Raw genomic sequence first — 27,079 nt, 5'->3', positions numbered from 1 at the left:
CAACTAGCTTTGGTGGTACCAAATAGTTAGCTAAATAGATTGATGAATATTTTGTCTGATGTAGCCTTGTATTTCTTCAAATAAAGGACCAAATACATGTTGCTTATAAGAATTGGGAAGCAAAGGTACAAAAAAGAACTTAAAGAAAGATAAAAGCTTTTTTCATTGATTAAGATACTGAATTCTTGAATAATAAGCTTAGTTCTCACTTCAAAATTAAAGGTATTTTACACATGATCACTCTTGCATATATATATGAAATTGTTGGCATGGCAAAGCATATGATGCGGACTATTTTTGAAAGAATATAAACACTTCTAAACAATGCCAAGTTGGATTATCAATATTGAATGTTTACAACAAAATTTGTGAAATGGACTTACAATTATCTTCTTACAATGAAAAATCTTTTCGTCAAAACACTCATTGCTTTGGTTTTCCAACTTTGTATCACATACCAAAGGAAAAACATCAAAAACTCGTTGTAAAGACAAAAAAGGATAATTTTATTGGATATTCAAAAATAGTAAAAGAATATGAAATTTTTATATCTAAAAAAAAGAAGATGATTCTTAGTCAAGATTTGATTTTTTTTAATAATAAAAATGAGTTACTTGATGAGTCATTGATTCTTCAATAGAAAATTGGAGAAGATATAGATCATAGAAATAATCTTAATTTATTAGATTTTCAACATCAAAGTAAATTAGAAATATTCCAACCTTAAGTTTTAAGATTACATGTGCATGATGGATTGGATGGAGTAATAGTTGAAGAAGAATCAAATCTTATACCAACAAAAGTAGTAGAATCCTATCAACTAGAAGTAGAGGCAATCACTCAAGTTCTACTACCAAGATGTTGTTATATAAGTGGCATTGATCCAATAAATTTTATAAGTGGTAGTAGGATATGTTGCACATCTTGAAAAAAAGACAATAACTTTATTCAAGGAGATTATGACTTATTGATTGAAACAATAGATGTTGTTCATGTTAATGAATATGTAGAACTAGAGACTATTAAACAAGCTATGAATTCACCTTTTTACAAAGAGTGGAGTCATTCCATGAAGGAAGAATTAGATTCTTTGAAAAATCATGGTACATGAGAATTTTTATTTTTATCCAATAGTAGGAAGGTTGTAGATTTGAAATGGATTTTTAAGAATAAATATATGAATGATGGCTCCATTGAATGTTTTAAAGTATGATTGGTTGCAAAAGTTTTTACTCAAATAAAATGTTTTAATTACTAAGAATTTTTTGTACTAATTGCTCACCTTGTAACAATTTGTATATTTATTACAATTGCCACTATTTTTAATTGGAATATGTTGTAATTTGATATTCTTTCAGCATATTTAAATGACAAACTCAAAGATGATGATATTTGTATGAAAATTCCAAAAGGTTTGGAAGTTCCATTGAAATACAAAGGTAAGATGTTGCAATTGCTAAAAACTGTATATGATTTGAAGCAATCTTAATGTAGATAGAAAGAGAGTTTGAATAAATCTTTATTCAATCTTAGTTGGAATTGCTTAGAATTAGACTCTTATTTATACACAATGTATATTGAAAAATTAGTTCTTGTATTAATTATCTATATCACTGACGTACTTATTAGTGGCAAGAACTTTGAGATCCTTGTGAAATATAAGGATAAATTATAAGAGTACTATAAGATGAAAGACCTTGGTGAATCTAGTGATTTTCTTTACACTGATTTTTTGCAAGATGAAAAAACATGATAATATTAGTTTGAGCCAAATTAAATATTTTTTTTTTGAAGGTTGGAAGAATTTAGAATGAAAGATGGAAAGACAATTGCTACACCAATGGTACAAAGTTATGTCACTAAACATGAGAATGATGATCTTTTGGATGCAAAAGGTATAAGGTATTATCAAAAAGCTTTTGGTTTGTTATTGTACCTTGAAAATGATACAAGGTATGACATTGTATTTGCTTGTCAACACTTTGCTCAATACATGGCACATCTATATGTTTTGCATTGACAAGGAATCAAACAAATATTTTGTTATTTGTAAGAGAAAAAATATTTAGTATTATAGTATAAAGAAAAAGAAACAAATTTGTAACTTATAGGCTATAGTGATACATATGGAGAAGGTTGTAAGGAGATGTGCCGTTTAGTAAGAGATTATCCATTTAAATTAGATGGGACAATTATCTTTTGCTCAAGCAAGAAACAATCTTTAGTTTTTGTTTTATTAATAGAGGTAGAGTATGCAACTTTGGCAGCTGCAACAAGGGAGACTTTGTAGCTTTATAAAGTATTTAGAAATTATAACATTCTTGAATCAGAGAGGATTTTTATTATGAAGATAATAACAATGCCATAATTATTGCCAAGAATCCAATACACCAAAGTCATACAAAGCATTGGGATACAAAACATCATTTTATTAGGCAATGTATGAAGAAAGGACAAATTGGTTTGAAATATTGTCCCATGGAATAGATGACAAGAAACATTTTCACAAAACTTCTTTCTAGAGATAAGTTTCTAGCTTTTAGGGATATGTTAGGTCTTGCTTTAGTATAGAATTAAGTCCTACTTCTTCAAGAGGAGTATTAAATGTCCTATATTACATGTACCAAAAGCTAAGACTTATCTAGCTCTTAACTAAGACATTGGAAGTGCCCTCCCCTTGGCTTCTGGCACATTTCATTTACAACAAATGATGTCCATCTTGCTTTCATATTACATTTGGTTTTCATAATAGGTATGTATTGCATAAACAAAAGCATTAAAAAAGGTAAAAAATGAAGTCACAATTAAAGCATGTGTAGGATGCATGCAGTTGTTATGGTGATAATAAGGAGTCGTGTAATCAAAGAAATAGCCGTCAAGTGCAACTCAGCAAATTATACCGACGCTTTCACATTGGCGGTGTGAAACGAGCTTTTATATATACACTCAGGGTTTGTGTTGAGAGATGATGTTTTAGGGTTTTGACGATGTCAGTTGTTACAGGCATTGCTGAGGCAGGGTCCTCATCTCATGCACGGGCTCGATACTTCCGTTCCATGCTAAGATTTCGACTGCGGAACCCTGTCTTAGACTTATCGTAGAAGCACCTGTGCGGTGTTCTGTCGGTGAAGATTGCTGGGAGGAAGACGAGGATTTTTGAGTCCATTTGCAGCTGTGTTCAGTTGGGAAAGGGGCGTTGAAGAGACAGAGGAGAGAACCTTAGCTGTGTTGTGCATTTATGGTGATAGAAGGCTACATTTTCAGAGGAACTCCGCTGTCGCTGATTGTGTAGTTTGTCATAATGGCGAGCCACTCACAGCCGAGGGCTCCTGGACAGGATAAGAAGAAGCGAAAAGATGCAGGGGCTGAGAAACATGTACTTAGCTTGGCTGATCAGATGGAGCAGAGCCATGAGGCTTTGCCACCAAAGCGCAGGCATCCGAGAAATCGTAATCGCCAGCAAGCTACCGATGAGGTACTGATTGGTTGCATTTCCGATTTTCGGAGTTTTTCAGGCAACTTACTGTTGTGGTATGTCGGGCTTCCGTCTGTGTTAATTCACCTTTATCGTCCAATCTCATGACCAGTTTGTAAATACTGATGACACTTTTTATCTACTTTTGTTTTTGTTTGTTTGTTTGTTTGTTTTTATTTATTTGTTTATGTAATGTACGGTCTTTCCTCTGTTAGTAATTGTGTTCATGTATTTGGTTGCAGTATGTGACTCCAGTGATGAGTAATAAAATTCTCAGTGAAGCAAGGATGCAGCAATTGGAAATTGATAACGAGAGGTAATTATTAGTGATGTTTCTTAGGCTTTAATGTACCAGTCGGAAGGAACAAACATGCCAACGACATTAATTTTGTATTAAATTTTGTTGGACTTCAACTTGAAGTTGCACGTAGGTGCTAAACAAGCCACAGGATTGTAGAAGATTAGATGCTCTTCAAGCAAATTCTTCTGCTGGTTGCTAAAATATTTTTTGAAAGTCACATCTGGTTTGCATTTGTGAGACCTAAGAACTTATCATAATCTAGGGATGAAGAGACAGGTGTTGCAGCTACAAGAAGAGCTTTCACTGCTGCTATTCCCGATCAAAGGATGGACAGTGACAGTGACGACGACGATGGGTTCTCTGATGGGGAAGAACAAACTGAAGAATTCGAGGTAAATATTTACCACTTATTACATCTATCACGTTAGAACGCTGCATCTGGGTGTTATCTTGAAAGCTTTTCATGTCTCTTTTGAGATTGTGGAGGAAAAACAGCGGTAGCATCTGACGTTTATTTGAAACTATGTTGCAGGAAGTAACAGAAGAAGATGAAAGAATTATGTCAATGTTTATGGCTTCTGATACAGCTCCACAACTAACATTAGCGGATATTATTATGGAGCGGATTAACAATAAGGGTGGGGATGAAACGGTTGCTGCCGAAGTGGAAGGTCAGCTACATTTCTGTATCAAATGTTGAATTTTTTTTGAGCGATTACAGTATATAGCATTAATCGAACGTATTCTAGTTGGTCAATTACGAAGTCTTGGTTAGGAGGATGTTCTGTGATTAACTTCACGTTGGAGTACATGCGAAATGTTCATTGTCCTGTTGCTATGCAGGTGAAGGTCGAACGATACCGGGCGTAGATTGCAAAATTATAGAGGTTTATCAGGGGTATGTCTTCTAGTCGTTCTATCCTCCGCCAGCAATGTGGTATATTTCAGCTAATAAGTATCGGGACATTTCTTGGGTTAATGTTTTGGTATTTTGTACTATCAGCACATTTTTGGAGGTATCTTGTATAAGAGTTTAGCGTCTAGGGCTTTTCCTGCTTTAGAAGAAAGATAAGTTTTTGTAAATTTTGGCGATGTAATTGTGCAGGGTGGGCAAGTTGCTCAGTAGATATCGGGCGGGCAAGTTACCTAAAGCTTTTAAAATTATTCCTTCACTTTCCAATTGGGAGGACGTGCTATTTTTAACAGAGCCCGAGAGATGGTCTCCAAATGCTATGTATCAGGTCACTAGAGTTTTTGCCTCCAACTTGAATGCACGTATGGCCCAGCGCTTCTATAATTTGGTCCTCCTACCAAGAATCCGAAACGACATAAGGGAGCACAAGAGACTTCACTTTGCTCTTTACCAAGCTATGAAGAAGGCTGTCTACAAACCTTCAGCATTTTATAAAGGCCTTCTGCTTCCCCTCTGCCAGGTAATGTAATAGTAACTTGTTAGAGGAGTCACACGTGGGCGAATTTCTTTTAATGAACTTGGAGAATCTACGGAAAGCGAATTTTTTCTAATGGTTGTTTGTTGCAGAATATTGTGCTGCTATTCAAGGACATTGACTTTTATAGTTTTGAATGCTCCCAATAGCATGTTCATGGTGAAGATTCACTTAGTTCTCCTAATGAACTTCATATTTCTTGCAGTCCAGAACATGCAACCTGCGGGAGGCTGTTATTGTTGGGAGCGTGCTTCAAAAGGTCTCAATCCCTGTTTTACATTCTAGGTGAGATATAAACAGTCACACACTGAACTGGTTTGTAGTGAGTGTAAGTCACTATTGTCAACAAGTGAAAATTTATTAGTGAACGATGGGAACGTGAGGTATATTAATGTGGTGATTTACTGCAGATCCGAGTCAATCGTGAATCCTCTTAAGACCCAGTTTATCAGCAGTTTGCAGGAAGATTCAGTTTTATGTGCAATGACAACTGGAATAATGACCCATGCTATGTTAGAACCCAGTAGTTTTCCATACTTGATGCTTGGATGTGGATGTTACTCTTCAAGATTTTTCATTTGTCATGCGGTCTTCTTGTTTTTGCAGTGTCGCACTACTGAAAATTGCTGAGATGGAGTATTGTGGCACAAACAGGTACATCGAAATCATCCATTATAGTTGTATTAGAAACAATGCTAGTTTCTGGCGAAGGACAAAAAGAAACATTTCTAAATTTTAAACTGAATTAACAAACAGTTGCTATTTTTATTATTTGGTTGTTTCTTGAAACTACTGCCATTAATACTATCCAAGCTTCAGTTGGTTCTTGTTCTTCGTCGTAGATGCAAATGCCAATTTTTAGTAGTGTAAACCACGATAGTCAATTGAAATAGTTAAAGTAGTTCTTATAATTAGATATGCAGAAGCCTGTGTTTGGATTAGTTTATTCGAGAAAGAAATTAACGTCCAACTCATGTGTAAACATTCAATTTTTGTTACTGTTTTGCAGTTATTTCTTGAAGCTTTTATTGGACAAGAAATATGCTCTGCCGTACAGAGTCCTGGATGCAGTTTTGTCTCATTTTGTGAGGTTTATTGAGGATGATCGTGATCTTCCCGTTATTTGGCACCAATCTCTGCTCACGTTTGTTCAAAGGTAATGTCTTAAATAATTTATCTATTTCGGCAGTTAATGGATTTGTTCTGAGCTTGTTTTTTTGATCTAGACTTAATCATCTCTTATCCTCAAATGGTGAAGAGGTAACGTTTGATTGTGTAGCTGAAGTTTAAAGTGATTCGAATCGTGAGAAATTATATCCTAGGAGATAAATATCTTTCGATGTGGCTTCAGTCTTGTAAAGCAAGACTCTAAAACTAGTTGTGCAAATCTCGCATAGGTATAAGAATGAGCTGAGCGAGGAAGACAAGGAGAGGCTAAAGCAGTTAACGCGGAGACAAAAGCATTATCAGGTATGTTTCTTTTCGGTTATTAAATCAGAAATGCGCCCAACATGGTTTGTGGGAACGGCTCTCTGAGCTGGAACGCTGTTTATTTTTTGGAATTGAAGACTGGGTTGGTTCTTATACTTCGTGCAGGTGACACCGGAGATTCACAGAGAGTTGCTCAACAGTAGAAACCGTGGTCAGAAAGACCATAATGTGTCAATTTTCCCTATGAAAGTTGAAAAAGCAGTTCTGAAAGAAGATATGTGGAATCTTCCAGAAGTCCAGATCAGTATGGATGAAGATTGATGCTAAGTCAATTGTTCAATATCCGAGCTAATTAAGTAGCGACTGTTTGAGCATTCTCAAGTATGACAATCATAAAGTGAGTTAGCTGGTTAATGGCCAGTTAATATTTTCGCTTTTCAATGTTTTTCCCACTAGAAGGTGGAGGGCACATCCTAAATGCGTGTTCTTGGGGCAAACATCGTTGCATGCAAATTATGAGGATCGTTCATTTTTCATTTCGCTTCGGCTAATGTCGAGATCAAGCGTTCGTGACCTAAAGATTCTGATCTGCTTTACACTGCATGGCAGATCCAAATGTACTGCTTTGTCCAGCATCTACTCTTAAAAGTTTATACTGCAATGTATTATGAAGTAGTCAAGGACACTGCTTGTTCATGTCTTTTGCATATCAAGGTTTCTATTCCAGTTGTATGTTAATACAAAGGCTTAGGTAACAAGCACATTCCAAGTTGCCATGTACACACTTCAAATTGTTACACATTCATCCAAAATAAATGGAGGCCTTTGTTTGGTTAGTTGGTGTTGTGTGAAGATTGACATTTGCAATGACTGTGGGGTCAAGGGGTAGACAACTCCCTCTAGTGGTCTTGCTAACTGGTTAGCAAACATAATTTCCAAGGGCAAACTCTTCCAAAAATAATTTGAACTTTGTTCCTAGTTTTGTTGCAACTCCTAGTCTTCCAACAAGTCATGGACTTCCTCCTCAACTCTTAGTTCCACACTTTTGATATGTCTCACCTTAAATATGTCTCATCTTTGCAAGCTTCATCTATGTTATTCAAGGTCATTCAATGTTGTTGGATTATTGACCAATTCAATATTTCTTGCCTTGCAAATGAGAGTTATCCATGAAAGTTCTCTGTTTTTGTGGCATATAACAATTTGATCATAATCATGCATGCACATTGACATGGAAAAAGAAAACACACCTCCCTCTCCCCTTTCATACAAGCCTTTGTAAGTCTAGACATAAAAATTTAGTGCATCATGTTTTTCTCATTTGCATGGTCTATGATTTGTGTACAAAGCATGAGGGCCACTCAACATAGGGACACACTATAACTTCTAAAACTATCAGCAATTATCAAGATCCCTCTACTCCATATGACAGTTATTCTGAGGAAGCAACAAAATACTACATATTTGTATTCTAGCATTGCCATGAATCCCTTAGTAGTGGTTACTTTAGTTTTGCTCACACCTCCAACCAACTACTATACTACACTTTTGTGCCTCCATCCCTCATACAATCTCTATCTACCTCATTTGTAGCTTTGGTTTTTGAAGATTGGAAATTATCATTGTCAGAACCTTATCCTGTATCTATGTCTTCACTTCATCCACATTCATATCCTACATCAACCATAATCATGAATGTGTGGTTTCAAGTATGAGGGAGGCTTGCAGAGGTGAGACATATCAAAGATGCAAGACCAGGGAGTTAGAGAAGAAGTCTAGGACTTGTAAGATTAGGAGTTGTGACAAAACTAGGAACAAAGTTCAATTTCTTTTAGGAGGTTGTGCCCTCTAAAATCCTGTCCACTAACTAGTCAGTGGATATGCCAAAAGGAGTTGCTTGCTCCTTGATCCTACAATCATTGTAGATATCATTCCTTACATAACATCAACTAGCCAATTAGAGGCCTCTATTTGTTTTATATGTGCATGTAGCAATTTGAGGTGTGTATATAGCAACTTGGAGTATGCTTGTAGCCTAAGCCTAATACAAATTGTATCTTTTTGTATTCTAAATGCAAGTGTAAGAGCAAAATATCAAATTTTATATGAAGTAAAAAAAACATGATTTTTTACATTTGAATAAATTAAACAACAATAGGAGTCTTTAATATTATAATCAATTATACCTTAAATTTGATATAATATGATGTTCCATTACTTATGCATTTTGCCACTACATTTTAAATTATAATATCTTTTAATAGTTAAGTGAATAATAAATAAATAAATTGTAACATTATTTTAGATCTCATGTCTTTAAAAAGTTCAACCTATCTATTTGTTTAAATTTATAAACTTTTAAACACTTTATATTAATTTCTATTTTCTTCTATTGGACTAATTTGGAAACATTAGGCAATTTACTTTATACCACCTATTTTGTTTTGTTTTTGGTTTCTAGTCTTATTTTATTAGTAGCCATATTTCATTAAGACTCCCAGACTCGATTGCATTTATATGCACAATTTCACAATCATTCAAATGATAAGTTACAGATTCAAAACAAAATTAATCAAATATAGATAAAATACTACAATTTCTTCACTAGTTCACACTATCACGTAATTGTTTTCAGTAACACATTTCGATAATGATAATTACCTAATTTGCAAGTAACAGCATTTAAACTTTTTGTTTAGGATAATGGTGTATTGGAAGGACTACACTTCTGTTGCAGCTTAGAGACTCGATTGATTTTTAACTCACTATCGTGTTACCATTACTTGTGTAGACATTGGAAAATTAAGCAAATGCAACCTTTGTTGAATAGATTCTATTTTATTCCTCTAATTCAACAATAGAAGACTCATAGAAACTTGTCTTAATAGTAGTGAGCACGCAAGTCAAAAAGTAGACAAGGTTGAGTCTATTGAAGGCACATCTTTCCGGTGAGAGGGGCTTCGTTGACGAAGCCAGCCATCCATCAACCTTCAATTGAGCAATTGCAAGGCTTGTCCACAAGAGGTCCTTCTGTGGGCTGAGTTTCTATCGAGGCAAGGTAGCTTTTCGTCCATACGTCTGAATTAGCTGGGCGTGCAGCGGCATGAGGGACATGATTTGGATGCTTCTCCCGTTTATCTCCTCGAAGTTGCTTCAGAGCATGAGGCAAAGCTGGCATCAAGGCTTCTATGCACTCAGCTACTGCGTTGGGGTTGCCAGGCATATTGATTATCTGCATTTAATTCAGGAGAACTCCCCTTTCAGTCAGGTTGATTCTTTTGTTTATTTGGTCTCACAGAAATCGTGACACATGCCAAAATGATAATGGAATGCGTACTACAGAAATCTACCTAGGACTTGGGCAAAATGAAGCTACAAAAACTACCGTCCAAACTGTGAAAAAGAGTTCGAATACTGTTCAAAGTTGGAATTCCAAATTGATCACATAAATACAGATGTGATTATTACTGAGTGAATCTTACCAAGGTAGATCCTCGAATTCCCGCAGCGGCTCGTGACAGCATTGCTGTGGGTGTTACCTGCAAAACAAAAGCACGGGGATGACGTGATAGCCTTGGATCTGGAAACATCATGATGGATTTACACCTTAACCGTTGATTTCAACACCATCGAATAAATGAAGCAGCGCCAGCCGAAGATATATGAGTGCCTTCTCTGATTTATGGAGCTCAGTGCAGTGGGTTGAGAGAATTCAAAATAGGTTACCTTGAGGCTTTCTAGAAGCATAACTTGAGTCAGGCCTGGAGTTTCTCTTTGTATTAATGGTCGCGTTGCTTCTGGAGTCACATCCCGGGGTGTGAATCCAGTTCCACCTGTCCACAACAGGAAAGTCCGCGAGCCAATTTTACATTCTGCTCCGTATGAAGGTTAACGTGATGAAGCAAAATTAGACTTAGAAATCACACCAGAGCAGAGAACAGGTCACAGGCAGAAAGAGGTGCAATAAATGTGGGGCAGACCAGTTGTGAGGATAAGATTGACTTTATCAATATCACTCCAACGCTTCAACACCTCTTGAATTGCCTCCACATCATCAGGCACCACGGAACTGGCGACAACTGATGCTCCCCCAAGGCGTTCTGAAACACTGGTTATAACTTCCACTGCCCTTGGTCCACTGCATAGTTTCAGGAAATTACTGTAAGGACAAAAACACTAACAAAATCCTAGCATCTCGAACGAGTTATCCTTGCGCTAAGATTTCTGATGGCATACTAGACAGCACCAAACAGCACGTGTACTAATATTATTTAGCGTTCAGCAATCTATACGTCACGAATCCCTTAAACAAATTGGCCAGATACCGACCATTGATAAGTTACAAGCTCCTAACATACTATAAATGTTCAAAACAAAGAGGAGTGGCAAGTACAGGATGTCAGCACTCTTCGAACACTTAATAACCGTCGAATTTTTTTCAAAAATCTAAAAATGAATTTCACCTGCGATCAGGGCCAGCACCAGTTGCTACCGTATCGCTCACTGTCAGAATTGCCACTCTAACTTGCGAATTTGTGGCTCCCTCGCTCTTTTTATCTGAGGCATGCATATGGCGATGTTTATGCTGGGCAGTGTCTGGAATATGTAGAGCCTCCACTTTGATAGGCCTTGGTGAAGGGATGTCTTTAGATGAGACAGGAGTCTTGGCAGGAGGCATACCTACAATATAATTCAAGCACAGATGAATACCACCAGAACATCCTTAGAAACTTGCAAATTTCGTTTAGCTCATCAATTATTAAAAATCACTTTGAATCTTGAGAACGAGGTAGAATGAAAATCAATTTTATTAAAGAACCGATGCTCATCTTTCATGAATCCGAGCGCAGAAATTTCCACATGCAAGCAAAGAGAAGTAATGAAAGACAATACAGCCACCTGCTAGGTTATCAATCAGAAGGGCAGGAACTAGTACGCCCGCAGGCACGATCGCAGGAGCTTGGGGCAACTCAAGTAGGGCGTTTGCAGATCGCATGCTCAAAAGACGGCTGCTAATTTGATGACCTGTGCTTTTTGCCACAAACCTGGACACGATATTCACCACTCATTCAGCTACAGAGTATTCGGATATTGAAACTAATGTCCGTGTAAAGCAAGTAAACTCGAAATCATTTGACGTTGTAGCATTCTTAGCATCTCTAGAATCGAAATTCGGACCCATGTTTCTATTAGAAAGCAAACAACCGCAGGCTGTTCGTCTCGTATCTTACCCAGGATGGCCTGTACCATCATCTAGCTCCCAGCTTACTGTTACCCGATGGAACTCTGGTCTATCTGGGTCCAGTCTTAGAGGACTCCATGTTCTAGCTTGAATCCTGTGACAATTTGAAAATGTTAACGTCAGAATTTTAAAATAAATGATTGGTTTCGACAATTATATTTAAACAGTAATGGAAGTATCTCAGATAAGCAGCTTCACGACAAAAACACAGAATGCATACTGAACGGATCATTGGTTTCTTGAGACGCTCATTATGAACGATAGCGAGCCACATTGCATACACTAATCAATGAGTTTCTACTTGCACAAATCAGTCGCATGTAAAGACAATATGCGGTTGGAATACCACTTACTTTCGAAGTTGAGGTTCCACCCATCCTGACAAGTAGCGGATGGCAGGGACAGCAAACAAATTGAAGGTTACAGCACTGCTAACTGGATTGCCAGGAAGTCCAAACACCAACATTTGTGATGTCTCAGAGGCGCCTCTTGCACGGGCCTCTAGCGTGGCAAAAGCAAGAGGTTTTCCAGGCTTCATTAGCACCTGTAAGGAATTGATTTAGCAAGGAATAAAATTTGATGCTTCTTTCTAGTACTAACTACATCCAAATGACAACACATGTGATTGTAATCTACCATCAGTATTTGAGCCATGTCTTTAACCTCCGAGAGCTCACCTTGCTGAAGTACACCTTTCCACGTTTTTGAAGTAACGGCTTGACAAAGTCTTTATCACCCATAGATACCCCACCAGAAGTGAGCAAAATATCAGCATTCGAGGCTAAAGCCTTGTCAAGTATATCATTCACTTCGGCCTCAACGTCTCGAATTATTCCCAAATTGATGACTTCACAATGGTGTTCTTTGCATGCTGCTAGAAGCATAGCACGATTGGAATCTCGAATCTGCAACTCATCTCTACTTAATATCAAGACCAGTAGATTTTTCATTCAAACACGCACAGTGAAGGCATGGAAAGTGAACTATTATTGACACTTACAGACACATTAATGACATGATGATATAATTGTACAAGAAATTGATATTCCGTACAAACATGCGGCTGAATAGTGACTTTGCAGGCAACACAATCTCACCTGGCCTTTCCCCAACTTCGTGCCATCCTGAGGATCCACCAGCTCATCGCCAGTTGAAGCTACTGCTACCTTTGGTCTGCGAAAAACCTGCACATTGATTCTAAATAACTTCCTTGCACAAGAAATTCCAAAAGAAAAGTTGGCAGAGCATCAAACACCTAAAATAATCACCTCAGCAGATAATTCGTTATGTACTTAAGACAAGTCAAGCCAGATAAAAACTTTACCTCAACGTGAGAAACGCCGACTGTAGCCAGAAGACCAATTTCTGCTGCACCTAATCTCTCACCCGCTTTAAGCACAGAAGCTCCCTCTGCTATGTCGAAACCCTGAATCCACAAGTCCATGAAGCGCAACGGAATATTTTCGAATTCTTCCACTATCGAATAAAGAAATAACAAAGATAGACGTTCCCCTACTCATGAATAACCTCATATCTGACATACTAATGCTGGCACCCAAAATCCCAAAAATATTTCAATATGCATGCACTACATAGCACAAATCCAGAAAAGCTGAGGGTAATTCTGGTTTGTATTTCCTCAATTGTCACAATTGTTTTTATAATGATCAAACTGTCTGAATAGGTCCACATAGTCCAGAGACATTGCCGAAATTCCTGCGTATCCCGCGTTATGTTAATCATCTGTGAAGAAAATTACCACTGGCCGAATATCGTGTCCCTTAGTGACTGTTTTCAATATCCGAATCTTTTTGACATCATTGGATGCCCCATCTTCAACAACTTCCGTGTCCTCCACCTGCACGACTGCGTCGGCACCGTCTGGTATAGGGCCTGTTAAAGGAGCAGATGCAGTCAATGGATGGCCATAGAGATTACACATTATGGATGAAATTGGTATACTAGCTGCTGTATTGGTTCCGGTGAGCATAGCTAATTCGTAGAATAGCTGCATATACTTGAACCTCTATCAATTCGTGTGACTTTACAAACTTCCAACCACATTCAACCATCTACAAATAGGCACGAAAACACTTCTGCGGCTGTAATTACACTTATCTCGCAATTTTCGTAATCAAATCCTCAGTCGCGATTTCAAACCCTATACCTTAAACCCCAACCCCTTCAGTCACCTCCTTTCAGAAGAAGCTCAACTATATAACACAATTCCGAGTCTCATAGACAGTGGACACGCTGAATGCTGAGTGCAGAATATTCACCTTGCGATAAAACAAAAAGACCTAAACGTTCTAGCCTGCCGATCACATCAAAGGAAGAAATCTCGAGACACATACTCCTTCGAATGCATTGCTCATAATCAAGAGATTACTTAACGAATCTAATTTCTGACAAGCGAATGGAAGTGCATCCCACCTCCTGTTGTGATGTAAACCACGGAGCCTGGCTGAAGCTGCAGCTGAGAACTATAACTTCCCGCTCTAGCTGCGCCAACAACCGGATATTCTCCTGGTCCATCGGCTGCAACCACGGCATAGCCATCCTACACAATCATACCCGCCATTTCTTCATCTTAGCCACAGCAATGGAGTTACCTAATCTGACTAATAGATCGCAGTGCAATCCCTGGAGTGTTAACAACGAAGACGATGTAGAGTTGAGTCACAAAGATACACCTTTATTGATGCGGGGAACGGTGGAATAGGCTCTGGGGCAGTGATGTCTTCGGCCAAAGTGGCCCCGCTTGCCTCGTATAAAGGAACTGTAACAGGTGACAGGCGTTTGGCAACTGAGAGAATGATGTTTGTTGCTTGTTGAACTGTCACAAGACCTGGAGAACTCTCAATTACTATATCATGCGCCATAACTGCTCGAAAACAACACCAGCTTCAATTGGGGATGCAGAATTTGAGGATGCAGCTACTGCCTTCGAATATTGAGCTTGAAGCTAACAAGACCACTAGAGACAGATAAGCAAGTACACAAAATCGTCAGCCTAGAACAGATTTCGTGCTTGATTCTAGTCGATTCCACCAAATTTGCTAAAATGAAGATGATTCTGATTATGCTCACGCTCAACCCCTTATTAGTATTTCCAGACTACATCAGTCGTAAATATGTTGGACACGGATCTTGATAACATTCGCATGTCGGAATTGAAGGGAAGGGTTCAGAAATCGAAATCCTCAAATCTTCGAAACAGGGAACCCCAAGCTGAAGGCCATTGACTGCCAAGAAACTCAGAGGTTTAAGCGCAATCCGAAACCAAAGTCGGAATTTCGGAGCATCTCCCAGGTTGTAATTCTTACACTCATAGCATTAGCTGCCATGCGATAAACAGTTTGTGGATTCAAAGGAACTCGACAGAACCCAATAAGACTGCGAGAAAGCATGGCACGACAACAAAAAATAGACAAAAATAAAAAATAAAAAATGGAATAATATTGGACCATTCAATTCGATTTTATTTACAAAAGAATTCCACCAACAATACAAAATCTTGCACACCTGATTGCCAAGTAATGACCCTAACAACTGCGCTGAACTCCCACACGAACCTGTTGAAGCAAGTTAAGCTTTTCAAATTCCTACACAGGGCTGAGAGGATTTGTCGATCTGAAATGTGCACACAGCCTCGTTTTAAAAAATCTCCACGACTTGGGTTCCGAGGCTACGTTACCCGGACGGTTTCTGCAACTTGGTGTGTGTGGAGATTCCGGGTATACATCGTGGGGAGGCACGACCAGCGATAGATGAGAACCTGGGAGGATTCCGTCTGGAGGGTTTCGACGGGGGGCGTCCTTGTTGGGTTTAGAGATATATATATATATATATATCTTTCTAAATAAAGCGCCACCATTACTGTATCACAGTTTTCTTCGTTTTGCACGATGTAGCCTGATTGTTTCGTATCTCGATTTATACCGCTTGTTTATCCACGTCTGTTTCAACTTTGTGGCTACCCGATGCTGTGCATTGGGAAGATTGCGTTGCAAGCAATTTTTGTCTGCGCAAGCACGTGAATGGGTTTTCCGGATCCGGCTGTGACAGGATACCGCATCCACTGGAGGCGTTCATCGATAGGGCACCCTGGCGAGGGGGGCGAGGAGGGTATGGACCATTACAGGAGCTGATTGATGACTTGTGCAGACACGTTGTGCTTCATATGCCAAAGCAAGGGCTGCGAGCATTTTGCGTGGGCATTGCTCTCTGTGGTTCTACAAGGCGCTCTCGTTCCATGAAGATGACGGAGCAGAGCATGGCTCTTGAAGCCATCAACTCTGCTGCAACTCGTTACTGATATGTCTGAAAAGCAGTGTATCTACACGAAAGAGGGTAAGTCTGTTTTTTTCGTTTATTTTTTTTTCTGATTTTAGGGTTTCGAAAGGGCAGAATATTTTTTGTCGTTGGATCTGTTTTGCTTCGACCCGAGAACATCTGAAACTCTTCAAAGGGTTTGTTTCTTCAAGGAGTTTCTGTCTTCAATGCTTTTTTTCTCAGAGGTTAGTATTGAAACCATATGACCTTCCTTTGCCTGTTTTTGTTGCATTCTTTCTGGTTCTGCTTTGCTAAGTCCTCTGTTTTTGTATCATTAGTCTGGATCATGTTACTTTTGAATATGGTCATTTTGACCCTCTTGGAAATGACTATACAACATACAGCCATGGTCATGCCTCTCTCTCAGCCCACATCTGATTTAAATACATTTTTAGCACGCTTTAATCTATATTTAAAATACTCAATGCAATGTATGTATATATATATATATATATATAAATATAAATCTATATATGCTTCATAATTTTAAAATTAAGAGACTGATACTAAGTAGAATGATGTATTAATCGATTTTGAATTTAATTTTACTATTCTTGTAAATTAAATTGAGATTTTTCTTTCTATTTAATTTGCCATATTAAAAAAAAATTAATTGACATTAAATTCATCTAATTATTCCTATTTTACAATGACTTGATTTCATTTACCTTGCCTTAATAGCAGAACAAGTAATAATAGGCCGCTTCTTGGAATTCCTTAAAATTGTTCTGTTCGAACAAAGAATATAAAACTTTATGATGGATCTATAATCAATAGAATCTCTAATATAATATATACTATAAAATCCTTATAAATTATCATTATCTCCATTAAGATATAATTTGATGTTCAATGTGTATTTTAAGTACCTTTTCACTTTTGTTGTTTTTTAATTAATAAAACCAACATTGCTGGCGTATTAATTTACAAAACAATATACATATATAAGATTAGTTGTTGTATTTACTATTGCATATACAAGTGATCTTACTATTCTTTTTAGAGAATACCTTTTAGTTTGCCTTCACATCCACATAATCTTCTTTTGAAAGTTCCTATCAATTTCAAATTGGCTTTAGAAATAATGCTTTCAAGTTTTTATGTTACAATGTTTCAAGAAATTTGCTTTGGTTCATTATGATATTGGTTTTATTGTAGTTTTTGACAAATTTGATTTTAAGACAACAATGAAATTTTTTGAAAATACTTATTTCATATTCCATCCCAACTTTGATTTTCATTTAATACAACTTTTTAAATTATTTGACAAAATGATCAAATTGTTAACATAATTATCAACAAACAATTATAGTTATTTTAACATCACTTACAAAAAATAATTAGTCTCACTTTTGATAAAATTCATCTTTTAGTTCATTTTTTCTAAATATAATAGTTTTTTTAGTAGTACTAAATTAAATAATAGATAAATAGATATTTTTCTTCTATTATTTATTAATTTTTATTTTTTAAAGGATATTTCTTTATACTAAATGATTAACTATCTTATTCTACATCATCTCTAGTATAAGCATTTTTTGTAACCTCTTTGATATTTTTTCAAATGAATAAAGTTATAACAAATTACAATATTATTTAAGTAAAAAGAGGTGAATAGAAGTAGTAGAAGTATAATAGGTGTATAGTATATTTTTCTTAAAAAACTTTAATGAAGTTTTCTATAAATGGATTAGATATTTAGACTCCCATAAATATTTTATATGGTTATTAAATTATATAATTTAATGTTGGACAATAAACATTGAGATCTTTACAAGGCCTCTACAAGACCTTTTGAACAGCTAGTATACATAAAGAAAAGATTGAGACTATCTCAAAGTTTAACTACATCTTTCTTATATTTTAGTCTTAATTGAAGATTTTTTAATTGATAATAGCCATTCTAATTTCTTTTCTATCATATATATATATATATATATATATATATATGTAAAACATCTTTAATAACATTCTACATAGATGTTATTACTTATTTCACATCCACATCTTTGTCATCACCTATTCAATAAGAATTCATGATACTTAAAACTTACACTCTTACGTGAAGTTTTGCACTTCTATGGAAAGCAAAGTTTTTTCTTGATAAATTGGTTAAAGCTAATGGTTGTATAATTGACACAATAATAATTACCAATTATGAGTTTAATTTTTTTTAATAAAAAATGATTCTAAAATAGATTAATTACATTAATGTCATTTAATTATCTTGTTTAAATTATTACTTCAAGACTTCAGGTGAATTTTATTGACTAGAGTATTAATTTAGAAATATATTACAAACAAAATATTCAATATAACTAGCAAATAGTGATATTAGACCATTAATTTTTATATTTTAAAAAATTCCTCAATTGTTTGTTCTATGATGGATCTTATTAATTTTGGCAATATTTTGAGAATGTATTCAAAACTTAATATGTAAATGTGCCTTAGTGTTTTGGAAAATTTAATAAAAGAAGAAAATTGGATTGATTTTTTTTTTTTTTTTTTTTTTTTTTTATTTTTTATGCACAAAGAGATAATAGAAGGTGCAAAATTAATTTTAAACAATTTTTAAAATAACTTCAAAACTTAGTATTTTTTATTTGTTGCTTATCGATTCTAAAAGTAGTAGGTTAGAGTATTTTTTAATACTATTGATTAAATATAAAAATTATAAAAAATATCAAACTATGATAATATAAGAAATATCATAGTTTGATATTTTTTATAATTTTTTAATACTATTGATTAAATATAAAGTATTATATGTATTATATGTATTATAAGAAGTATCATAGTTTGATATTTTTTATTAATATGTAATACAATAGCATATAATACATATAATACTTTATATTGACATAAAAAAATGATTATATTTGTTATTTAAAAAATAAAAATATTTACACATATTATAATATTTGAATCTTATTAATTCTTTAATAGTCTTTCTCTTTAAATCAACACTATTGTGTCAAAAGTTACTTAGATTATTGCAATGAGTCTATATACAATACATATAATACTTTCAAATATATGCTATGGCAATTGCCAAAGTAATATCCAAATCCATAATAATCAACTAGATCTTATTGCTGTTCTTATCTCTACAAGCAATTGAATTTCTTTTGTACTTTAATGAATGTTGCTTCATATTAAGATGATTTTCTTTCTAAAGTACTTCAAGTAGACGTGGTCATGTTAGACATATACTAATGTTATGTCCAACTTGGCCATATGTCTTACATTGTTTGTGTTTTCCCTCTACAACTTCAAACAAACATGGATCTTTTTTAGTAGATGATTGCAATTAATTACAATTTAATGCACTAAAAAGACATCTCGTAGAATTTTGGCAATTAGACTTGTTTGGAACAAAATACCTTTAGGATGTCAATTTTACTAAGGTTGATTGTTTCTCTACTTGTTGATTAAGATCCAATGTAAGATATACACCACTTAGCTAATTAAAAAATATTTCAATTATTAAATTTTTTTTTGGATGATGTAGATAGAAGATAATGGGAGCAATAGAAGAAGGTTAAGATGTTATTGTGAATGGATGAAAATTAATTAATTGTGGAATATTATTGGTTTTAAGACATTCATAAAGTAGATATTTTTACAAAATATCAAAAGTGATAGTAAATTATCTGATTTATTTTTCTTATTCATCTAATGGTTCTACTGTCATGGACATAGAAATACAAACTCAAGATCTAACAAGAAGTTCAAGAAGAACTGGCAAGAACTAGATTAATCAGATGAGAACAACACCAAAAAGGTGAGCTAGAACTCTAAGAGATGTGTTGTCGAGACTGAAGAGCTCTTCAGCCTCGATTTCAATATATACTTTTATTTAGGAAGCTTCTCAAGTAACTTCTACCAACTAGGAAGCTTCTAGAAGGTTCCAAAGACTTGCTTCTAGAAGGTTCTAGAAACTTATCTCTAGAAGGTTCTAAGGACTATGTCCCTAATATCTTCTACCAATTAAGAAGCTTCTAGAAGGTTGCAAAGACTTGCTTCTAGAAGGTTCTAGAAATTTGTCTCTAGAAGGTTCTAAGGATTATGTCCCTAACATCTACCAATATTTAAACTTTTAATAATACCAAATAATAAATTTTGTAAACCATTTGATTATTAAATTGTCTATTCAAATTAGTCAAAGTCTGAACTTTCTCATCTCTAATTTTTGCATGATGCTTCTTTTTCCAATGCTCCACCTATATTGTAATCTTAAACAAACATCATAAAAGTTTATTATAGAGACTTTAAGCCACTTCTTTAGGACAACATGGCTTTCTTCCACTGTCAATGTATTGATATTTTTAAAATGCCAATACCAAAAAACCATACAATAGCAAATCTCTCTTTTTATGGTAAGAAAATTATTAATATATAATTAATAATGATGAGGTAATTAACATAATTTTGCTAAAGTTTTTATTAAGTGGATTTAAAAAAATTTATTGAATGACTATCCTTGATTTTTTTCTAATACTTTATGAAGATTTTCTACTCATTTGAAGAAAAACTTTGCTTGTAATTTGCAAAAATGTTCCTGTTAAAATGCCAAACACATAAAAAGTTGATCAATATTAGAAAAAAAATATACATTTCAAATATGATAGCTAATTTTGTATTAGTCATCAATATAAATGATGCCACTCCATCATCAAAGAAAGTTTTAAACTTTTCTAATGCTTAAATATAATCTCTCTCTTTTTCATCTTTTAGAAATATAAAATAAATGATAAAAAAAGAATTTAAGGAAATGTCACCCACATCATGAAAGACTGGGATTTAAAATTTATTTTTCTTATATGTATAGTTTAAGAAAATAACTTATAAATATTTTAATATAAGTTTTCTTGAAAGATGATGAGTAAAAAAGAATTGAATAATGGCATTGCTTTTATGACATTAGTAATCATACTAAAAGTTCAATACCTTCATTTTGTTTAACAAAGATAAAATAAGTATATATCTTTACAATAATTGACAATACATAGCTATACGTTGGTTACAAATGTTTGAAGACAAGGCTATGATACCATGTTTTTATTGTCAGATAGGGAGTAAAAACTATTGTAGGCTTGATCTTTGTAAGTAGAAGGTGTTGTAGAATTTGTTGTGTCTTAAGGAAGAAACATCTTGAAATAGCATGTGTAAACATATTGAAAGAAGGCAAATGATTATAAATAGAATTTTAAATAATAAGATGCCAAAGACCAAATATATAGAACTTTTTGACATACAAATTAAGTAGACAATTGTAAAGGTATGTGTATTTATATCTTTGCTTAATTTTTATCTTACTAATATTTTAGAAACCACAATTAAACTTCTACCAAACTTGGGCATTAACATTTGAGCTTCTTTTTATAACATCATAGCCCTAAGAAAAGGTAAACAATTAAACATTCAAAAATTCTACTATCAATTTCTTAATAATGAATTCAACTCAACATTAGATAATTATAAAATTTTAATTAATTCTAGCTAGATTATAACTTTTTATTCAAAAACTTGATGTAATAAAAATCTATTTTTTTGACCTATTAGCCATATAATATATTTAATAACTTTATTTCTTATACTTTTGTAGTTGGTACTAATAATGTTAATCAAACTAAATATAATGACTTATCTTTGTGTCTTATTTTGTAAGATTCATCATAAAAAAATTGCATCTATAATATTATGATAGTAGAATGCACATACATTCTAAAGTTTAAATATCAAAAATGATTGCACATGACATAATGATTCAAATGTGTATATAGAAATAATATTTAAAAACCAGAAAATCTTCTCCTTCCACTATTCTTTTTTCATAGATTGTCTTTTTGCCAATATTTAAAAACTTTGAAAATAAATCTTATAAAAAAATCAAAACTACTATTTTTTGTATATATTTCTTATTTTAATATGTACAAGAAGAAAATAAATAAATAATAAGATATAATAACATAAATTAATAGACACAAAGGGAGTACTAATATTTTCTAAAAAAAACCATTATATCTATTTAAAAGATTTCAGATACCATTTTTCATGTCACTTAATAGTCAAAATACAATGATTAAACTAATTTCCTTTTTATTGAGGTTATAATATCCATCTAGTTAGAGCATCTTACAACCAAAGAAATATTTATCTTCACTTATAAATAAAATGAACTCATAATATTTGCACCCCTTTGGAAGATTTACTTATAGGTTTTATTACATAAATTTTGAAGAAAAAGCTCCAATACTCTAACTACAAAAAATAAACAAAATATAAGATTAATGCCATAAAAAATAACTTTAAAGTTGTCTTACAAACTTAATACACAATCTTAATTAGCACAAAAACTTTGAGTGCAGCTTAGATCTTCTACTTATTGATTTTATTACCTATTTAAGTTGGACAAAAATCATAAGATGCTAAAAGGTTATAACTTAAGGACCTCACATTCCTTGGTACTAGTAATACAACAATGACATATCCAACTAATTTGTGCTGAGAATCCTTACAAGAATAAATTAGTATTTTAAATTAATTCTTGTCAAGTAGATTTTTAATTATTATTAAAAAATTAATGAAATTTATTTATTTAAAAATATTTTTTTATTAAAACCTTCAAGCTTAATGGCTAATAATTGTTATTGTATTAACTACGCTACTATTAGCTTTGACCAATTTTTCTAGAAAAAACTTTGTTACACAAGATAGTGCAAAGTTTCACCTGAGAGTACAAATTTTTAAGTATCATGAATTCTTATTGAATAGGTAATGATACAAATATGAGTGTAGAATAAATGATGATGTCTGTACAGGATGTTGGATTAATAACATGGAGGTGTTTCTTTAGTATATATATATATATATATATATAATATACTTTATTTCTTCTAATTATACAATATTATTTTATCTTCTAGATTTTTATCAAATTTTTTATTTTAATAGATTAACAAGACTAAAATTTAATTATTATTATATTATCTAAAAAATAAGTGGATCATTCTATTTTTATGAAATTATTTTATATTTTAAAAAATTAAAATTTACCTACTTTTAAATTGAAATTAATTAATTAAATATTTATTTATTTAAAAAAAGTCAACTATACTTCTATATAGAAATTTTCATTTGGTATTCTAGGTTGCATAATATCCTTATCTTATTTTACCTATATGTTTATTAATATTATTTATTACAAGTCTAGATGATCTTAAATGAAAAAAAATAATAATAAATATTATATTTAGAAGAATTTAGATTAGAGTTGTAACTATTGTATATATTTATAATATTTTTAGTATTCTTTCATTATTAATCTCACATATTAGCAATGTCAACCATAGAACTTCTGTTGCTATATTTTGGAAAAAAAAATCAAAATAAAGTTTACAATTTATATTAATAAGTTAGGCAATTAAAAGAAGCAAGTAGAAGTAGACTAATTTTTTGAGTTAATTTAGAAAGTCTTATTATTAGATGTATAAAAGAGCCAAAAATTAATATATTAGAGAAGTTAGATGAAATAAAATCAAAAGTTAAAGAAATTTTATAATAAATTATACTTTTTTATATTGATAACTTTTTTGATATCTCAATGGTTTTAATTAAGTAGATTTTATAATTATACTTATATTTTAAAATATTCTTTTATGATTTTTACCTATAAAAAAATAAAAGTATATAATTTTTATTTATTTTTAGAAGAATTCATGGCTACATATAAAAAAATAATTAAAATTTTAAAAAAAAGTCTAATCTTTGAAATAAGCATAAAATTTTGTAGTTCTTTTTGCTATAATATTCTATTAATGCACATATAATAAAGAATTAATAATAAAAATCTTACCAATTATTTTTAATATAGCTTATAAAACGATGTTAAAGATTAATGGTTTATAGCATAAAATTTACAATTGATCAATCTTTTATGGTATAAAATTAATCAATGATTAACAATTCATCAATTTGCATGTTACTGTTTGAGATGATATATTCTAAAATTTACAATTAATTAATTTAAAATTCTAAAAGAAAATCTAATATAAAAATTTTTCATTTAAAAAAATTTAAGTAATAACTTACTTTTAAAAAAACCAAGAACAAAGACTTGGGTAATGAGGGGCACATTAAGTAATGACAATATCTTCTAGGAGTTTAGATTTTTTTTAATTTAGGTTGAAATCTTAATAGACTATTATGATTCAATTTAAAATTTTAAAATTAGAGAAAGAATAATACTATTGTAAAAACTTGCATCTAAACTTTGAAAAAAATAGATTGAAAAATTAAATATTTTTATATTAAATGAAATAAATTTAAAGCATAAAGCACGAATTCAAACTTCAAAACATTAGTGCTAATATAAATCTATAAAGAATCTATAATTTGGTATATATCAAAAAAGAGATTAAATATAAGAATACATTCAAAACTAATTATGATAAGTTTTAATACCGTGTCATACCTAGTAGAATTGTAAATACGTTAAAATTTGATTACTTATTTATTTTGTGAATTTCTCTATAATGCTTTATTTTTTTATTATTTTTTTAAAACTATTTTCAAGAATATATAAGAGCATAAACATGTTTGCCTCGTACTAAAAAAAATTAGAGATGTAAGATTATTCAAAAAATCAGATACATATATACTTTATATAATTTAAGTAGAATATTTTAAATATATCATCTCAAATAATGATTTACAAATAGATTCTTAAAAACAAAAAAAGTACTCATTTACAAATAGATACTTAAAAACAAAAAAAAAAGATTCATTTCAAAACAATGAAGGATCTCTAATAAACAAAATATTTGGAAAAGAAGGTACATTTAGAAGATACATTTTTAATAAGAGAAACAAGCATTGCGCAAGAGTTGTGATAACTCCTGATCTTAATATAGATGTCGATGAAATAGGTATTCTTTTGTCCTTCTATGATAATGTTAGGGACATAGTCCTTAGACCTTTCTAGAGACAAGTTTCTAGAACCTTCTAGAAAGAAGTCTCTAGAAACTTCCAGAAGATTCTTTGAATATTCTCTTAGAATATTCTTCAAAGATTCTCTAAAGATTCTTTAAAGATTCCCTAAAGATTCCCTTAGAAGGCTCTAGAAGATTTTTAGAATATTCTAGTAGATTCTAGGAAGTTACTTGAGAAGCTTCCTAGCTCTTGGGTAGTTGCTCGAGAAGCTTCATAGTTCTTGGGAAGCTTCTTGATGCGCTTCCTTAGAACCATAGGCCAATAGTATATATAGGAGTCAAGGCTGAAGAGTTCTTCAGTCTCGACAACACATCTCTTGGAGTTCTAGCTCACATTTCTGGTGTTGTTCTTGTACTCATCTATTTAATCTAGTTCTGTCACTTCTTCTTGAACTTCTTGTTAGATTTCAAGTCTGTATTTTGTGTCCGTGACAGTTTGTCGAGACTACCTTTATCTTAATATCAGAGCTGAATCCTTCTTGTTTGAGAGCGGATTACCCCTCTTCTTGAAGGTATTCTAGCGCTTTAGGGGTTGCGGATTACTTTCCTCTAAACTGATATTTTCTCAATCACAATATCAGAGCTTAGTTCTTTGAGGCAGAGAGTGGACTACCCCTTTCCTTGGAGATACTTGAGCGTTCTAAGGGTTGCGGATTACCCTCTCTTGGACTGATATTAATTCCTTCTTTTTGTTTAGCATAGCTAGTAGAAAAGACTGTTAACATCGATTTCAGAGCTTTGCCTTCTTGATAGAGTGCGGATTACCCCTCTTCTCGAAAGCATTGAGGCATTTTTAGAGGTTGCGGATTACCCTCCTCTAAAACTGAAATCGTTTAGTGTTTTTTTTTTTTCCTTTTCTCCGAGTAGGTTTTAGTGACAGGTAGTGCTACATTTTTTTCCAAGAGACTTAGCAATTTCTTCTTCTCTCAAAATTTTAATCCATTTATTCTCTAAATATGGAAGTAGACCAGGTCATAGACAGTGCATCTCCACAAGTAGATAATAGAGTGGCAACTCTTGCAGATCTTCAAGCTCTTATGAATAGTGTACGAAAGGAGATTGCATTTCTTCGCAATCCAAGTAAAGAACCTCAAATTGATCTAGTGACTGAAAAAGCTAGACGCGAAATTCATAGCCTACAACAAGAGATTATTCGACTGAGAGAAGCAAGACATGTGTCACATACGACCCCTATAGATACTTCAAGGATTAGTACGAAAGAACCAAAAGCGAGTATGCCAGACAAGTTTGATGGAACAAGAGCCAACTTTCGAGGTTTTGTGCAACAAGTACGGCTTTACCTACGCCTATACCCTTCTCGTTATCCGAATGGATTTACCCAGGTTGCTTTCATAGGTACTCTTCTATCAGAAAATGCTCGCTCTTGGTTTGCTCCACTATTGGAGAAGGATTCTCCAATATTGTACGACCTAGAGGCTTTCATAGAGAGACTTACTGCTGCATTTGGAGATAGTGATCGAGAAAGAGTGGCTGAAAGAAAGATACAAAATCTGCGACAAGGATCACGTTCTGCTGCAATCTATGCTGCAGAATTTCAACAGCTTACATGTGATCTTGATTGGAATGATAAGGCGTTCATGAAACGATTTCGATATGGACTGAGAGATGATGTCAAGAACTTATTGATCACCATGCCTAAGGCGGATACTTTAGAAGAACTTATATCTCAAGCAATTATTTGTGACAACCGCCTCTTTGAATTACGACAAGAAAGACGATCAGGCTGGAGAAATGATGGAGCATTTGCTACATTTTCAAAAGGTCTAGAGAATCACTCCACAGATCCTGAACCCATGCAAATTGATGCGGTACATTTCAAACCCCTCACAG

General features: G+C 33.2%; 2 protein-coding genes across 5 annotated transcripts; one reads left to right on the top strand and one right to left on the bottom strand.

The window, feature by feature from the left end:
* The first annotated feature begins 2,980 nt into the window (after positions 1-2,980).
* Positions 2,981-7,330, top strand: LOC112290973 (bystin). Its single transcript, XM_024537870.3, has 11 exons — positions 2,981-3,475; positions 3,718-3,791; positions 4,039-4,168; positions 4,309-4,447; positions 4,620-4,674; positions 4,882-5,209; positions 5,430-5,509; positions 5,831-5,878; positions 6,234-6,380; positions 6,622-6,694; positions 6,821-7,330. The coding sequence occupies exons 1-11, from the start codon at positions 3,302-3,304 to the stop codon at positions 6,974-6,976; spliced, it is 1,404 nt and encodes a 467-aa protein (XP_024393638.1). The 5' UTR covers positions 2,981-3,301; the 3' UTR covers positions 6,977-7,330.
* Positions 7,331-9,405: 2,075 nt separating this feature from the next.
* Positions 9,406-15,515, bottom strand: LOC112291560 (molybdopterin biosynthesis protein CNX1). 4 transcript variants are annotated; one of them, XM_024539140.3, is made up of 15 exons: positions 15,423-15,515; positions 14,591-15,237; positions 14,331-14,457; positions 13,657-13,790; positions 13,222-13,323; positions 12,995-13,081; positions 12,575-12,802; positions 12,251-12,441; positions 11,887-11,991; positions 11,555-11,700; positions 11,119-11,335; positions 10,636-10,793; positions 10,382-10,488; positions 10,138-10,194; positions 9,406-9,887 (listed from the first exon to the last, which is right to left on the bottom strand). In XM_024539140.3, exons 2-15 carry the CDS (start codon positions 14,777-14,779, stop codon positions 9,639-9,641), a joined length of 2,097 nt encoding a protein of 698 aa, XP_024394908.1. In that variant the 5' UTR covers positions 14,780-15,237; positions 15,423-15,515; the 3' UTR covers positions 9,406-9,638. The 4 variants fall into 4 exon arrangements, with proteins under 4 accessions (XP_024394908.1, XP_090111730.1, XP_024394910.1 ...); XM_090255604.1 differs by having other exon boundaries at positions 14,591-15,142; XM_024539142.3 differs by having other exon boundaries at positions 14,591-14,874.
* Between the last annotated feature and the right edge of the window lie 11,564 nt (positions 15,516-27,079).

Source organism: Physcomitrium patens, chromosome 14, assembly GCF_059467195.1.
Source record: "Physcomitrium patens ecotype Gransden chromosome 14, ASM5946719v1, whole genome shotgun sequence".
NCBI lineage: Eukaryota > Viridiplantae > Streptophyta > Bryopsida > Funariales > Funariaceae > Physcomitrium > Physcomitrium patens.
This window is presented reverse-complemented; position numbering and strand designations above follow the sequence as displayed.